Below are 17,332 nucleotides of genomic sequence, written 5' to 3'. Positions count from 1 at the left end.
AAGATCAAAAGGTCAACCCAACGCCACCGTGCCCACTAAACTAAACTAAACCAAACCATGTCCTGGAGTGCCACATCTACACTTTTTTTGAACACCTCCAGGGATGGTGACACCACCGCTTCCCTGGGCAGCCTGATCCAATACCTGACAACCCTTTCAGTAAAGAAATTTTTCCTAATATCCAATCTAAACCTCCCTTGGCGCAACCTGAGGCCATTTCCTCTCATCCTTTCAGCTGATAGGAAAGCACTGCATTTTCGTTCACCCGCTCAGTGACAGCGGCACGTCACTAAAAATAGGTCTGGGCGCAGAAGCGTGGCGTAACAAGCAGCTGTTACAGTGAGACTTTTTATCCCTGTCAACGTGGGGAGCACGGAAGGCAGCTAGACACCTCTCCCTTACACACCCTCAGCTGCATCTGAGGGCAGGTCTCACAGTGGCTGCTGTCCAGGAACAGCCACACCTGTCTCTCCCACTTACCTGGCTGTTGTTTGTCTTTTCTGACTTGGTACGGGAACCCACCATGTTGGCACAGCATGAAAGTGCCTAATTAGCTGGCATGAAGGAGCAATGTTGAAGCCAATCCCAGACTTCAAAGAACTTTTTGCTTTTATCCCTACCTCAGCCTGAACACAGAGATCTTTTCACCAGCTGCTTTTAGTATTTCAGACCAGAACAAGGGTCTGCCTCAGTTTCGGGTACACCCCAACCATGTTAAACCCATCTAGCCTGAAAGAGACAGCAATTGTTAAGAGTTTCTTCCTGAAAGGTAGAAGTACAGTTCTCTGGTCAGGGAAGAGAAACCTACAAAGAGAAACCTACATACAGAGAAATTAACGGAAGTAGTTCAGTAAACAGACTGTTTGTTTAAACAAGACTTTATTGAAGACACTTTAGAAGTTTATGTACAAAACAACATTCCCACCCCCATATCAGGATGTTAGTCACCCACTGGGAGCCAAGCAACGGCCTGGTGTGTGCTGTCAGCCTGGGGACACTCAGAGGTTGCTGAGGAATTTACAGAAGTACCAAATTCACATACTTTAGAGCTGGGCAATTTTAGCCTTGGCTCAGTTAGGACTGAAAGAGACCGAAGGACCTTTTCCAGAGAGATGTCTCCAGCAGACTGGACATACTGGAATCTGACAGCCTACACTGGCCTTACACTGAGGTCAGGTCATTTACTTCTGCAGAGAGCGAGAGGCCCGCTTTGGTTTTGGAAGTGAAGAGGAACCAGCCCCTGGATTGAACTTGCAGGTTTTATCTATTTCAGATGGTTCCAGGAGATACCCATCACTAAGAGCACAGTAGTATTTGCAGGAAGCATTAGAACAGAGCAGTAGCAATACCAAGTTAAAGAGTCAGCCACCTCACTTTCCAAATACACCTAGAGAGAGGCTGGATATCAGACTGGCTATTTCAACTAGCATATAAGAAACCCTAGAGACACAGACATTAGTGGCACAATTTAAATAGTGACTGACACGTCGTTTCTGTAGTATGCCGTGCGCTTCTACCACGGTAGAGTTTCCCCTTGCCAGTCCAGGAAGGAACCATTTTCTTTTTCACCAAGACGGTCCAGAACAGAGAGAATACCTGGGATAGCCTCTTGCACCTGCATGGGAGCCTAGAGCAAATCAAGCTTAGATTATTACTGGAAATACCCTACAGAAGAGAACCAAATGCATTTAAGGAGTTACTAGGATCAAGTGGGACGTATTTTCATGTTTCATAGTGTGCTTCTGCAGCACGTGGAAGTGTATCCTGTACAGTGGGTTCTTGCTCAAGGGTTGGGACAACAAGGGAGTCATACTTTGACATTTTCAGAGAGATGTCACCTACCATGTTTCCGCCCATGTCTGTCTGAAGCCAGCCTGGATGCAAAGAAATACAGAGAATTCCGTCTGATTTCAAGTCTGCAGCAAGACACCTGGTGATCATGTTCAGTGCAGTCTACAGGAGCGGAAACCATCTATTAGCGTGCTAGTTTTACAAACCTTGAGCAAGACATTAAGCCAAGCTAACTGGCACCTCCCTTCCACCATGCTGTCTCTTGATAAATGAAGGGGCAGTAACAGTATCACAGTAACTTATCCAGATTTAGTGGAGGCTTTGTTCTCAGAGATATCTGTTAAGAGAAGCATTGTGAAAGCTCTATTGCCATAAGCTTACTGCCCAAAGATGAAACTAAGTTATCATGGAAGATAAAGTAGCATTTGAAACTCCTAAGGAGCTGTGGGGAAAATAATATTGACATAAGGACTCTGTTTTTCTGCAGTAATCACTACACAAACATTCAGTTTTTCACTTCTGAACAGGGAAAACAAGCATTTTAACAGCTTATGAGTAGGTGGTGTAGGAGAAACTGTATGTTTAATCTTGACTGTTCGTACAAACTCAGTCTCTGGATGTGACAAAACTAAAAACTCCACCTCTCACCGAGTGGCGTTACCATGTACAGGTCAGCACACCTTTTGTTGAGTTTCATGCCTGCTATCTTGCTTGGACTGGAGAGGAACACAGCTAATAGGACACACACTTGATGGCATCAGTTCCTCCCTGAATGCCAAGTCCCTCTGAAATGGATCTATATGAGAGTAGTGATGGAGCATTTGTAAGCCTGTTCTTAAGAAGTTGGCATGCTTGCTCCAGATGTACAGTTTTCACAGATCCCATTTCCACCCACATGAAGAACAAGAACAGTTCCTGTGTCAGCCTGTCCAAGGAGGTGCTGAGCACCTCACATCATCGTCTCAAGCTCAGAGGGGTCTTTGACTGACAGGCCTGCCCTCACCCGGTGAGCACAGCCCAGGGAAGCCTACAAACCTTTGCTATCCTGTAGGGGTAGACCTTGAGGAACATCTCATTTGCCTGGACGAGTTGCATGGAGGCAGCAAGAGAGGACATATTGATAATAGCAGCTCTATGGCAGCCCATTCCTGTGCTCAGCTGGGCTGCCTTCCTCAGAAGGGGTAGAAATGCCTGTGAAAACAAGAGCTTGTTTTAATTTGGTCAGCTTGCTCTTGGCCCATTCAAGGCAAGCCGGACTCTCAGGTTCTGCTCTATGAAGAATTGCAGTACAACTCTATGCCACCAGCACAGAATGGTGATGGCTCCCCAGACGAGCTGACCATAGGAAACGTTTCTATAACAGCCAGCTGTAAGTAGCAAGGGCACCTTCAGTCTCTTCTGCCCACCTCCTAGCCCAACCTGTCCACTGAAGTGACCTCATACCAGATGGATTTCAATAAAGAGAAAGATCCTCGATAAAAACGATCTCTTGCTGCTCTCTAGGCATGCAGTTTGATATCAGACCTGTATCTGTGCAGTTCCAAGGTGACAAATGCTTGGGTTACGTGTTGAGCTCACTAGTGGAAAAGCATCTTACAGTACCGTAGATTAAGTATATTCCTCCCAGTTCTTACCTTGGTGACCATCAGCTGGGCAACTGTATTGGTTTCATAAATGGTGAGCATTGTCTCTGCTGTGACTTCTTCCAAGGAAGCAAGCACATTGATGCCAGCATTGTTAATGAGGCAGTTCAGACCTTTGTCTCCCACAATTTCTTCCACTTCCTTGACTACTTTCTTGATGCTGTTTTCACAGACCACATCTGCACGGAGGAGCCAAGAATAGCCACAGTGAACAGTGAACCGAGCGGTTCAAATGCCGTCTGTCACTACACAACACGTGCTAAATCAAAGCTAAGGCATTAGTCTCAATGGGAACATTTAGGCAGCACACAGAGATGACGATACACAGAAGACTTTACATAAATTATGTTTCCCCAGTGTTATTTCAAGGTGAGGGTGATTGTTTTCAGCTGCTGGAGGTCAGGTACAGCTACTGATCACCCAGGAGACCAGTTTCTTAAGATGCACTCAGCTGACTTAGTTGAACATACTTCTGTATAAGCCCTTTACTCACCCAGTTGGAGGAGCTTGATATTGCTGTATTGCTTGCTAAGCTGCTGGAGTTCCTAGGAAGAAGAAATTATTTGGGTTATCTTTTACATATATTTTATTTTTTTATATATATATATATATATATATATATATATATCTCCATGGCTATTACATAAAACAGTTTGAGATCTGCACCTCCGGAATTGTAACTGCCATTTATTTTCATAACTGGACTGAAGGCAGTGATACTACTTTGTTTTCCAACCTGCTGAGCAGCTTTCCTGAGAGCGGTATCAACTGCTCCAAGAAACTGGACTCTTTACCTGCTTAGTCAAGACACCAGCGCTCTAGATTACAGAGTTAGTTCCCAGTGTGTACAACCTGGGCATGTGTTTCTAGCGTAACCAAAGGTCTTCGATCAGGCGGCCACTGTTGCCGATTCCACAGCAGACCCGGTGCTCAGCCTGTATTCCAAGCCAGTGATTCCCTACTTCTGTAAGAAAAGCGCCGCAATCCTCCTGAAGCTCAGCTAGTGCTAGACATCACTTCAGGGCAACAGGAATGCTTAAGAAAAGCCATTTGGAATTACTGCTTGCAGGAAAAGTTTCCTAGCAATTTTCCTATGGAAATTCTGTTTCCCAGCACTCTCATTAGCTTCAATTCTTGTAACCGAAGGTAAAGCACGCATGAAATCAGTTACATACACAGCAACTGTCCACGAGAACAATTCTCTCTCTGCTAGATAGCTATAATTCAGTCATCTGTCTACTACCTCTCAGTAGAGGCATGACTAGTGGTCTTGGAGAACACCAGTACTCTACTGGTGTTGCTGCTGGACAAAGTGTGTCCAAATTGGATTTATAGGCCCAGCTGGAATACTTAGGTTTCTGTGCCATGTAGCCAAGTGGGAAGTGTGGCCAAATGTAACAGATGGATTACGTACTCCCAGCCACGTTTAGGAGCCCGAGCAACCCTGGCCAAACATTCCAGCTCAAGCAAATCCATTTCTTTAGGAGCCCTTTGGGAATAGGGGTCAGGAAGGCTGATTTTGAAAGAGTACTTCTTTGCCACTTGGAGACACGTAGGGACTCCATGTCCTCTGTCAAGCTATAATGCATTACATCTTTTATCTCAGTTCCTACTCTGCAGGATTCTCTCCAGGCTTGTTTAGAAAATTTGTTCTCCCACTGAGGACAATCTACAACTGCAGTTAAGGCTATTAAGGGGAGGGGGAAGGAAGGTGGGAGAGTCGGAAGCACAAAACCAGAAGACATTCCTTCCCTTGGATAGCGCTTAATGGGACAGTTTTCAACAGATTAAAAGCCCAGGACACACTATCTTGTTTATTGATAGTCAGGCATGAAATAGTTCTGCCATGTCAAGGCCTGCAATAATTATGTGGCTTTGGACTGTCCGCTGGACTTTGACAGTATCGCTTACTTGATAATAAACTCCCGAAGTGCTCTGGCTTCTCAAGGTTTGTGCATTTATTTATAGTCAGATTGCTTCACTCTCTGACAGAAACAAGCTACTAACTTTTGCTAAAAGGCCGGAGATGTTTTGTGTAGTGACAGCAGCTGAGAGGCTTCTGAAGTGAGTAAGCAATATGTTCAATTAAGAACTGCAAACACTGTAGCATTAAGCATTCTCCAGAACATAAACAGCATAAAATTACAATTGCTGCATGCAAATCAGGTTTAAAATTCAATGTTTTTTCCATTTAGTTAATTACTTAGTTAACAAGTGACTCCCACTTCAGTGGTTTAAGTTTCTCAGAAGCAGCTTCCAGGCATAAAACTAACTTAGACAGCTTTGGTCTTCAAGAATGTTACTCCACCTGATATAAATGTAAGCTGAAAAATCCAGTTAGGAAACCTAAGAATTGCAGAAAAGCCTATTCTTTTTCCTGCGGTGACTAGAAGGAACATGCAGAGAGGGGGACGGAGACAACTTCATGGCAGCACGATCAGATACAACCATTTCAAGCCACCAGCCACGTATGCTGCTTATCCTCTTCACCCACGCCAGGTAGTTTTGATCAAAGAGATCAAAAGCCTCCTGTGTCCAGAGAACTCCGAAAATATGACTGCAATGCATGCATATACTAGTTATTGACTCCCCACTGAAGGGATAAGCTTTTCTTAAACTCAATGTGGTCATCTGTCAAACGCCTTGTTCCCCGCCCATTAAAAACAAAACAACAAAACCCCACCAAAACAAATAAAACCAAAACAACAAAACCAAACCTACACCCACCAAAGTTGCCTGCAAGTTTTTTGCAGCAGCAGACTTGCGCTCACTTTTCTATGCCAACACGCTAGTGCAGAGGCACTGCACCCAGGACAAATAGGTTAAATCCCTGGGAAGACGAGATCTCGGAGCAGTCTGCCAGAGCCAGTGCAGATCATAACGGCAATGCATACATAAGAATAAGTGAGCTCGTTGGTACTGATGTTTGAAGTGCAGCTTGTATTTTAATGTCAGTTTATGCAGTTTCATTTAAAGACAGTAGGTACAGCCAACATATCCCAGGCTAAGTCATTTTTAGTTAGTGTACTGTGATAGCCAATTTAAAAACAAACAAAAACAACAAAAAACCACAACGCAACTCCCTAATGCTGTGTTTAGCGTAGTCAGCTCTAGAAGTGCTTTGTACCTGAATAACCATTTACCCCTGAGAATCAACTCTTAGGGATTCCAAGAAAAATTTAAGCTCTGATTAGCATCTGTTGTTTCCTGCTTGCTGATTTTAATTATGATTAACAAAAAGTCAGCCTACTCCAATTTAAACAAGATCCTCTGGCACTCAAGGCTCCAGATACAGGTTCGTCCGTACACAGGATATTTATTGCTAGATTTCAACCAGGAATGTTATGTTGTCTTTGTCATTTAGAAAGATTTACTTTGCCTTCTTTATGAAAGCATTATTCACTTCAGTTACAACTCTTGGAAAGGACCTGGCCATACCAGGCCAGTTGGAAGCAATCAACCCAAACTAACGCAGCCAGTAGGCAGCTTTGTCAGGCAAAGGACACATGGGTATCCTTTCACATCATCCTGCTTGCACTCCGGACGAAGTCAAAGATGGATCATATTCGCCCGAGTCTCTCCGAGACAGGCTCTTCAGTGTCCCGGTCTACAGCCAACTGACTGTTTGATTGTGGAATAGCTTACACCGAGCTGCTGCAGACTGCCCCAAATCCATGGCCTCTCTGACTCAAGAGGAGCCAGACCTTAATGCTGTAGGAAGCGCAAAACACTTCCAGAAAAAAAAAAACCAACACTGCAATAACCCCAAGTTAGAAAGACTTCAAGACTGCCTCCTTTGCCTGATATAACACATCTATCTTGCTAGAGCGCTGCTCCAGAGGTTGCTCAGCTGCTCTCCCCGATAGCAGACCACATGGCTAAAATATGTAGCAAAGAAAAAAACAAAAACAAAACCTGACAGAGACAGTGTGCAGAAGCACTTCAGCGAGAGCTCTGTGTCTGACAAGGGAACAGACACAGCACTGTTAGTAACACTATCTCCTACTTCAGAGGAAGGGAAACAGCACATTAAGCCCTGGAAGCTTTCCAGAGCCCGGTAGAGGACTCCGGAGCAGCAAGGAACTGAACGCTTTCTTGTTCACCTGGGAACACACTTGGGCTTTTGGGGAGAGCAGGAGGAACAAGAGATGCTCCTGTCCCGAGGTCCCACGTTCAGCTCTCAGCACAGCCCAGCTGAGTGCAGGAAGCACCGTGAACAGATTTACACCACGGCCGTTTCGATCCTTTCAGCTACCTGGCTTCCTCAGAAAGCCATCTCTTCCTTCCATACCTCAGCAAGTCAGAGGGGGGACTACGGGGGCTACAGCATCATTAGGTGTAGTCTTAGACTGTAGATCAGAGTTTTTTCCCTTTTATGGGGAAGCAGGATGGGGGAAGAGCGAGCGAGAAAGAAAGGCAGGAGGGTAGGGGAGAATTACAGATGGGTCCATGAGCCCATACAGGCTGCCTAATAACAACCGTACTGTGGTTTTGTCCATCTGGAGTGCAAAGACAGGACGTCAGGATTATTTTGCAAGAGATTTGTAGCTGCTTCCACTCTCAGTGCTGGAGCAGCCCAAGTAAAGGCAGATGAGAAACAAAGTGTGGCTGAAGGAGTCTAGTATGGTACTTTTCAAGGAGGGGCAGCGGTTATCTAGATGCGCCTGCAGGCCTGCTGCATGTTATCCTGTGATCTAAAGTCCATTTGTTAGGCAAATGTTCTGTGGAGGCCACCTAGGAGCTATTCAGCACAAAAACTCAAGTTATTACAACTTCTGCCAGCACAGACTCACATGCAAAAGCTTGCAGCTGTTCAGCATTATCCCAGGGTTAGCAAGTTACAGGAGACATGCTGCTTTCTGTAGTAAGCAGAGGAAAGCAAAGTCGGACCCTTCTCCAGCATCTCTTTCTAAAGTCAGGACCTTTGGGGCTCTTATCTGTCCACTTTGGAGGACTCCAAAGTATGCAGTCATCTGCATCTGTAACAGCATGCGCTCTGCCCAGAGATTCTCTGGATAACTCTTGAGAGATTCTCTGCATAACTCTCGGCTACCCAGGAATTGCTGCTGGCTATTTTCCCCAAGATGGGCGCTGGATTTGCCAGTACCTAAGCATATTTAATCACTTTTCCTCTAAAAAATGGAAGGTGATTTTTAAAAGGCTTTTCATTTAAGCTCTTCCCATCCTTTCTCCCCTCCCTGCGTTCTACAACAGGACAATGCTACTCTAACCAAACCAGATGAGAGCAGAATTTAAGAGAACTGTCCAAAGTTGCTGTTCTCCGAGTTCATCCTCTAATCCAGGAGAGGAAGCGGGGGGCAGTGTATTCGTATTAAGGAGGATTTTTCATATGGTCCCTTACCATGAAGCAAAGTGGGAGGAAACAAAAGCAGACTGCTTAAATCACTGTCAAGAGAAAAAACAACCACCGACAGCTCAGGTGTGCAGAGAAAGAACAAGTCACTCGACTTTACAGCCCAGTCAGCGTGGTCAACAAACAGGTCTTAGATGGGCAAAACCCATTTCATGTGCACTAAGACAAATCTGCAGTGCCAGCCTCTGGAGTGCAGGAACCTGAACTCTGCGTTTTCAGGATTTGACTGGAAAGTCAGTGAAGGCAAAGCTTTCTCTCTGGGAAAGGAAAAAAAAAAAAAAAAAAAAAGAAAAGAAAAGAAAATCACTGAACCTTTGCCTTCTCTTGCCGTACCACACTCGAGCAACACCGCCAAATGGGATCCAAGCTTTGAGATAGTCAGTTGTATACGGTGCTAAGCCTCCCATTGCTAAAGGCTCGAGCACGTCTGTGCTTGCCCTCTGCCAGGTGGAAGGACTAGCAGCATGGTGGAAACACACCTCAGAAGGTCAGAAAGTTTTGTGCCAACTTTATGCGCTGCAGATGGGACAGATAATACTAGTGAGACTACTACAATACCTTTAGTAAAGATTTCCCTTCCTTGTGGAGTTTCCAAACCCATCTGTTAGAAATACGCTTTCAGCTGGCTGCAGAGGTTTCTATTGATGTACTGCCAAAGCACAGCACATGGCCTAGAGGTCCTTACAAAGAACAAAAACCCACCCTGATCCACCAAAGACAAACCTTGCCCCCCCTAACCAAAAAAAAAAAAACAACAAAAAAACCCGTTTCGGATGCACCCCATGTGGCCTGCAGAGTCACCGCTCGGGGTTACTGGAATGTGGCTCTCGGCCAGCTTCCTGCCTACATGAGACATGACTGCCAGCAGTCTTTCCAGGTTTCTACCACTGCAAGCAAGAAGCGACCCAGACTCTTCCCAGGCACACTATTTGAAGGCTATTTCATCTTCTTGTGCAGGTTTACCAGCCTTTTTGCTGAAGATTTTTAAGTACTGGCGATGCAAAAAAACTCACGAGTTGCGTTAAGGTACGTCCGTGTAATGTTTCCTAGGAAGCTCTTCTTATTGAAGGAACCACTTTGCTTCTCCGTGTAATTGATCCAAGACCATTATAACGAGAAATCACTTCTGAACACAAGGGCCAATTGGTGAAAAAACAGAACCTCTCTCAGCACCGGCTAAGGCAGCTTTAGAACAAACAACTAAGCAGGGAGATTTCTATCTAACAGCAGGTCATATGTCTCTGCTGGTTTCCTGTACCACTACTGTACCACGCTGTTGTGCAATCGCCAATAGGAAATACATCTGGGATAAATGCCAGATCTTGTAACAGGAGTTAAAAGCGAACAGGACGGTAGTGAATACCTGTTCAGGAGCTCATGTAGTGCCGAAGGGGGGCTGAGGGGGGAAGCTGCAGGAACCGGTGGCTCTGAAAGGCAGTCTGTGCACCAGGTTTCAGTCTCGCTGGACTGTTTCTCAGCAATTCAATTCAGAAATATCCTAAATGTGTCTTTGTGCTGGAGATTTTTTACTTTTTTTTTTTTTTTTTGACAAGAAACAAGATTAAGACCTTTTTCTTCAGTTTCACAAGTTCCTGTAGGGCAGCAGCACAGTGCTAGCGGAGAACCGAGTGGTCAGACTGCAGGTGTTATCTGACCAACCCTGTACTACCACCCTTGAAGCGGGAGCCTCGGCACCGTCTTTTAAAGTTTTTGTATAGCTAAGCAGTAAACAAAGCTGCTACATTTTGTTTATTGCTAGCATGGTGTGATCACAGTTTGCGCTGAAAAGAATACAATCAGCCTTAAGGGAACAGACATATAAGTTTACCTCCGCACACACCAGGGAATTTGCCTTTCGCTAAGGCAGCCTTGTGCCATGCTTGAAATAGGGGAGATGCAGAAGTAGGGCTTTTGGTATCAATTCTCCTACCGAATGCCTGCGGCAATACGCAGGGATTTGAAAAGTCACAGAGTTGAGAGCTCGGATTCTTGCAGTTCTGGAGCACTAGAGCTTTCCTAGGAAAGGAGGAGGGTGACACCTGCGTGTATTGCTGTGCTGCCGTAGCAGCACAGGTAGAAACCTTCCTAAGGAGAGTCAAGATCAGACTTGGGATGCAACAGAGGATGCTAGCAGCCACAAAGTGAGCAGACTGATAACCCTCGTTATCAATTTGCCTCCCAAAGGTTTGGGCACGGCCTTTAATTTGTCTGACAGTCATTTATAACAGTCTAGAGATGGGGAAGAAGTCCAAACGCTTCACTGCTATGCTGTAGCAGTAGGAATACTGGCTGAAAGGAGAAAGGGCTGCAAGTGAATTCACCAGCAACACGTAACAAAAGCTACTATGGTTTCAGCAGAGGCTCTGGTCCCTACCTAGCCAAGAAGGGCACTAGGAGGAGTGTTGAATTTGTCATTCATTCGGGCCTTCTCGCTTGTTGCAAGTCCAGAGGAGAAAGGGAAGAGACAGACGGGGCACGGCTCCTTCTGGGGACATAGACACACCACGTAGAATGGGCGAGGAAAGCTGTAACAGGTTTCACTGGGAGAGCTTTTGGGGGCTGGACTACCCCTGCAGGGCTCCGGGTCCGTGCAAAACTGCAGAAGGCCAGGACATACTTATCTCCAGCTGCAAATCCAGCGAGAAACTCGGGGACTAGAGCGAGCAGCTGGCAGGAGCGCTTGAGATGCTGCAGCTGTCCAGCCTGCCTGCCCAGCTGGGGCCAGGGCTGCAGTGCTTCCAGCTCACCTCTCCTCCTCTCGGGAACGCACCCAAGTACCCAAAAAGCAATATCCCTTGCCCATTTCACCGCCAGCCTCGGAGACTTTCGCGGCCCCGACTCTACCCCACCCGGCCACCTACCCCGGGTGGCAGCTCAGCCCCCGGTTCCCATCCCACTCCGGCTACTGGGACCCCAGCGCTTGGTCGCAGAGATGCTTGACCCGTTCTACGCTTCCACAAATACCTTCTCACCCCCCCCCGGCTCCAGCCCCAGGCCCCCCCCGGACTACCGCTGCCTGCCAGCCACCGAGACGAGTCCTCCTCTCTGCAGCTCCTGCCAGGCTCCTCTCGGGAGAGGTAGCGAGACCCCCCGGCAGCCCGACCGGCACCGGGGGACCCCCCCCCCCCCGGTCCCCGCAAAGCACCGAGGAACCGGGGAGGGGACCCCCGGTTCCCGCAAAGCGAAGGGGAGACGCGATGCTCCGGCGGGCTGGCAGCATCCCCACCCGGGGAATTCCGTCCCGTCCCCCCCCCGTCCCCCCCGCCGCCGCTTCCCGATCCCGGGTTACCTGCGCTTTCTCGGGATACCGGCAGGTAGCAAAGACGAAGTCCGGGGAAGGGTTGGCCGCTACGAGCCCCCGCACCAGCCCCAGTCCGATCCCCCGGCTGCAACCGGTGATGAGGACGGAGCGGCAGCGCGGCTGGGCCATGCTGGCACGGCTCGGCACGGCTCGGTTTGGCTTTCCTCGCCTTGGCTCTCCTCGCTTTTGCTCTCTTCCCAGCGCAGCCCCTAAGCGGCTCTTAACCTGCGCGGCGCGGAGCCGGCACCGCCGCCCCGATCCCGCCCCCGTCGCCCCGCCCGGCCCGGCCCGGCTCGGCTCGGCTCGGCCCCGTACCTCCCCCGCTGCCTCTGGCCTCAGCCAAAGCCCTTCCCGACCGCCCACGGTTCCTTCGGTTCCCCGGACCGCTGCCGCCAGCCCCGGGGCTCGGCTCCCGTCCTCCCGGCGGGTCCCGGTGCGGCGGAGGAGATGGGGGGGGGACACACACACACAGGCGGGTGGTTTGGGACTTTGGGGTCCCGGGAGAATCCCGAGAGACCGGGGTCACGCAGCCAGCCCTCAACAGCGTGGGATGGTGGCCCGAGTTTTTGTCTGTAGCGTCGTTCCCCCTCCGCGGAAGAAAAGAGAGCGCTCGGAAAACGATTGGCCTTCCAAGAGGGGAAGATAAATTTGTTCTTCCCTCCCTCGCCCAGATCACAACCTAACGCGCTCCCCGTACGATCACCTAAACGCCCCGGTTTCACAGATTTCTGCGGGGAAAAAAATACCCCAGAACTCTGTCACAGCGGCGACTGGCTGCCCCGAGCGTGGCCGCAGCTCTGCGGGGCATGGCGTGACCGCTCTGTAAGAAATAATCCTTATTCATAAGACTGACATAAATGGACAATGGTGAAATTGCTACCCCCAGCATCTCGGAGTGGGTAGAAGAAAAGATAGAAGTTCTCTAACAGGGTGATAAAGCAGAGGCAGGAACGGAACCCACGTTTCTGGACTCCCCAAGTTACTGCCAGAGGCACAGAGCAAGCTGCCTTTTTTGCCTGTTTTGAGCATTTCTTTCCTATTCATCCTGCATCGTGGGTGACCCGTTCCTGGAAATCGCTACAGGCTTCCTTGCTTTAGCTAGTCCTCACACCTATTACCCACAGTGCTTGTGCATGCTTTCCCAGATAAATAATCTATTATTGACTGCATACAGTCACGCATATAAATTGGTATATGCAGGTATAAAGGCTTTAATTACATCTGTTAGTACTATATTGCTCTTTCTTTTCTTTATTAAAAGATCACTAAGCTTTTACAGCATTAAATTCATCCTGATATAGGTCACGAGTAGCCTCTCCCTTTTACTTGGAAAACTAAAGCACAAAGACATTTGGTCATTTGTACACATTCTATGGAAAAGCCCAAAATTTCTGATGAGTCTTCCCCATTTCCCTTTTGTTGGTTTCATTATTTCTAAACAACTGCAGTAGCTCCAAATAACGTATGGGATCTGCATATCTGAAAATGTCTATTACTGCTGGATAGCTCAAAAGAAGGTTTGATATTCACGTCACACTCCCAGCGTGAGATGAAGATGACAAGATACTCGCAGTCATTTCTCGTATCTCAGGCCCTTAGACAGAAAAAGTGTGGACTGCAAGCAAAGCTGCCCGGTGACGTGGCTTCTTGATCAGTGTTTTTGTTGTTATCTTTGTGTAGAAAGTCATGACTACGACGCTTATTTCTGGTATACCAAGTCTCTGCACACAGAACAGTACCCAGCCTGCTCTCTTCCTTCAGCAAATAGAGAATCCCGGGCTATCGCGGAGCCAAACGCTTCGGGTTCTTAACATTAAGCAGGAAACCGAGTCCAAGGTTTAGCGGATACAAAGTGTTTGCCCATTGCAAAAATTTTAAATACAAAGTATGTTGTGTTTAATTGTGTGTTACGTTGCCTTTTTATGGCATCATAAACATACGCAGCACTTTGCAAACAAACCACAAGGGCAATATCCATCATAACAGAGGTGAAATGATTTGTCTTGAGGCCACTGAGCCATAGGTCAGGGGACAACACCCAGTTGTTGCGCTCTACCTGATGGATGACTCGCACCAAAAGGGAAACGGCCACGTTGGTTTTCAGATAGTTTCTGAAAAGCATCCCAGCCTCCTTCACTCCCAGGCAGGGGTAGCCGTAGACATCAGCTGGGAACCAGGACTATTATTTCTGTACTGGGCTCAAATCAGCTTTTCAGGGTTGCTGTGTGTTACTGGGGCTGTGGTGAGGGCCCATAAATACATTCTTTCCTTGTGACAAACAGGAGATAGAATGGGTCGATACGGACGTCTCTTGTTTAAGCCGCCGTGTTTCACATCGCATCTATAACGAGCGGAGAGCACCAAATACCACCGCTCAGCTAATGAGCGAGAACTGGTTGGTTTAACATACTCTCCGTGGAACGACTCACACTGCGTATGTGTTGTCCCTTTCCCTGCCGTGAATGTGAGAAGCTGCATCGTGAAACACCTTTCTCAGGGCACCTGAAAGAAATGGACATTGAAGGGCAGAGCGTGGACTCGGGGATGCCACGCTTCAGGCTCACAAAGGGAAGCCAACAGCCTGTTGCCAGTCTTGCAACGCCCAGGAGCGCCGTTTCGGCGATAGGTAAGGCAAATGACGGAAAGATTTCTTCTGCTTTGAATTGGCTTTGTATCAAGCCTCTGAAGACTGCCAAGGAGATGTTGAAAATGCCTCACTACGCTCTCCCTGACTTACTCCCATAGAAATACTATTCTCTCTGTCCTTTGAGGTTGGGTTAGCTACATTCATTTTGAAGTCACACTGGCTTCTTACAAGCTGTTAGTGCTGGTAGCAGCACTGGATGCAAGTGCCACCTATTACTCATGAAGTATAGTTGGGCCAGTCGTTTCTCCCTGGGCCCTAGCAAAGGTTCAGACGCTCAGCTGGGATTTAGAGAGTTATACCTCAGCTCCTGGCTATAAAACAACTGCCTTTGTCAGCTTGGGCACGTGAGCAAGAGCGTGTTCACGCTGCCTAGCTTTGGCACGTTGTTTAGGCAGCTGCTATTCCTGTGTAGTTTCGAGACAGACACGTCCACGGCAGGGTTTGGAGAAGTCTAACTGCAATTCGAATACCTGTCTTTACCCATCAGCTATACAGGAAAAAGAGGGAATTCCCCAGCTTTAGTATCTAAGTTCTCAGGCAGTATGAATATCCCTCTTACTATTTCCATATCGTGTCCTCTACTGGCTCCACGGCGTTGTTTTCGTAAGGAAAAGCGCTCTAAAGACTGAAAGGAACTCACGTGCCACGAAGGGATCAACCGTGAGTGATACTCCACAATAGGACCCTTGGGAAGGGCCTCCAAGCCCTCCACCCTCTCAAGGGTCAGCGGCTTTGGAAATCGCGTTGCCTGGGGGGCTGATTACCCTGACAGTGATGGGTGGTAGTCACTCACTAAAGCTTACCTCAGCCTTGCAGATAAGAGGCCAGTTTCACCCATGGAGGTTTGGAATGAATGCATATTCAGCCACGCATAAGCTGCTAGCGCTCACACACCCCCACCCAGAAATCAGCGGCTAATATCGAGGGGTTCCAGAACACCAAAACAATCAAAGAAATGTCTGATTATTGCTCTGCCATATGCAAAAATCCATGTGTGGCTCCATCACCCTTTATTTAAGGTGGATCCACAGAACTGGATTCCACTGTTCTCTAAAGCTAGTGGGAAAAAGCTTATCTTTGTGCAAAGATGGGATGTGGCAACAAGCCAGCAGTAAGTTTGCCTGTATACCGATACTTGTGTTTTTCTCCATTCTTCCCAATAAAGCTCCGTCCCAGCAATCTCCCTCTGTCTCACAAACACTAACACTCTCTTCTTTTCCAAGTGCTTTAATCAATTACCTTCCTTCCCATGCATACTGCGTTAATTTCAGAACAATTCTCTTCGTGCATTACCAACAGGATTTTGTTGGTTTGGGAGAATTTTGTTAAAAAATCCCTGTCAGGCAGAAGACTGCTTAGTCGACCTCTTTGTGCTTGTAATTTATTCAGTCCTTGCTGTCAGCACGTATGAGCGCTAGCGCTGCCAGGCATAGCTGGAATTTTGCGCATGTGAGTTAAGCCCACGGTGGCAGCGCTCGGATTAGCGGCTTCTGGGCTCGTGTTGGTGTGTACGCTCCGTTCGGTACACGAGCACTAGTGGGTGTGCGATACTCCTGCCACAGCGCAGGAGGGCTACAGTCAGGATTGACGTAATCACAGCGCAACTTTGCTGACCCGAGACGTCGGAGACACCCATTAGGCACTTTACACCGTGCTTGGCGCTGCGCTTGCAATCAAAGGTGATTGTTGCTGACTGCAGATTAAATCCCTAAATGTTGCTTTTTAACTCTATTTCACTGGTATTTGCCTTCGAGTTCTCAGGTTTTCCTTACTATGTTCCTCCTCTAGTCCGGGTCCTGCCAGTGGCAGCCCCTTTTTATCGAGCCAGTAGGAGTATTCTCCTGCCAGTAGCTTTTGTGCTGACCAGTAGAACAAAAAGGATCGAATCCCACTGAAGTCAAGGGCACTTTTGTCACTGCCAGAGTGCAGCTATAGGACTTCAGGCGCAGGGTGCTTGTCTCTTGTCTGGAATTCAGAGCAGTTCTCGAAGGGGAAGAAACAGTCTAACTAGAGGAAGATGTTTTTCTCAGTAAATAAAACATATACTGAAAATCCCTGCTATTGTCTAGATACACAAGACACAGAATTGACCTGTACAGAATTCTACGTAATGCTTTTCAGAGCTCCAAGGTTTTCCTAAAAAAGAAGCAGCTCCTATTCTGCTTTTACAGATGGGGAGACTGGGACAGGGTCCAGTCATACAGGCCAAGGTCACACAGAGTTGGTGACAGATTCCCTTGGGCAAGCAAGGTCCCGCCTCATTCGGAAGACATTTTTTCTGAGTAATAGCATGTAAACACCCAAGTTACAAGACATAGCAAGGCACGTATGAGAGCAACACTGCCCAGAGCTCCTTGCTGTGCTGGAGATGGCAAACAGCAACCAGGTCCAGTGTTTCAGAATTCTCTTGCACCAGCTGGAGTTGAATTGCAGCCGAAGTGAATCCAGCCAGCCCGTCCTGTCTTCTCGCCTCAGCTCTTCTCATCTCCTTTCCAGCGCTTACTGCCCTGTTTGCCACGGCTTTTAACCAAGTTCTGTGTGCTAGAAGCTAGTTCCTCCAGGCCTGCTTTTGTCTA

At 47.7% G+C, this 17,332-nt stretch overlaps 1 protein-coding gene across 1 annotated transcript; it reads right to left on the bottom strand.

The window, feature by feature from the left end:
- Positions 1 to 862: 862 nt before the first annotated feature.
- On the bottom strand, positions 863 to 12,387 carry LOC115342702 (C-factor-like). The gene is made up of 6 exons (XM_030017408.2): positions 12,098 to 12,387; positions 3,928 to 3,979; positions 3,426 to 3,613; positions 2,827 to 2,982; positions 1,843 to 1,953; positions 863 to 1,627 (listed from the first exon to the last, which is right to left on the bottom strand). The coding sequence occupies exons 1-6, from the start codon at positions 12,236 to 12,238 to the stop codon at positions 1,514 to 1,516; spliced, it is 762 nt and encodes a 253-aa protein (XP_029873268.1). The 5' UTR covers positions 12,239 to 12,387; the 3' UTR covers positions 863 to 1,513.
- Positions 12,388 to 17,332: the final 4,945 nt, after the last annotated feature.

This window comes from Aquila chrysaetos, chromosome 6 (assembly GCF_900496995.4).
Source record: "Aquila chrysaetos chrysaetos chromosome 6, bAquChr1.4, whole genome shotgun sequence".
Lineage (NCBI taxonomy): Eukaryota > Metazoa > Chordata > Aves > Accipitriformes > Accipitridae > Aquila > Aquila chrysaetos.
The sequence above is the reverse complement of the archived record's forward strand: the minus strand, read 5'-3'. Positions and strand labels throughout refer to the sequence as shown.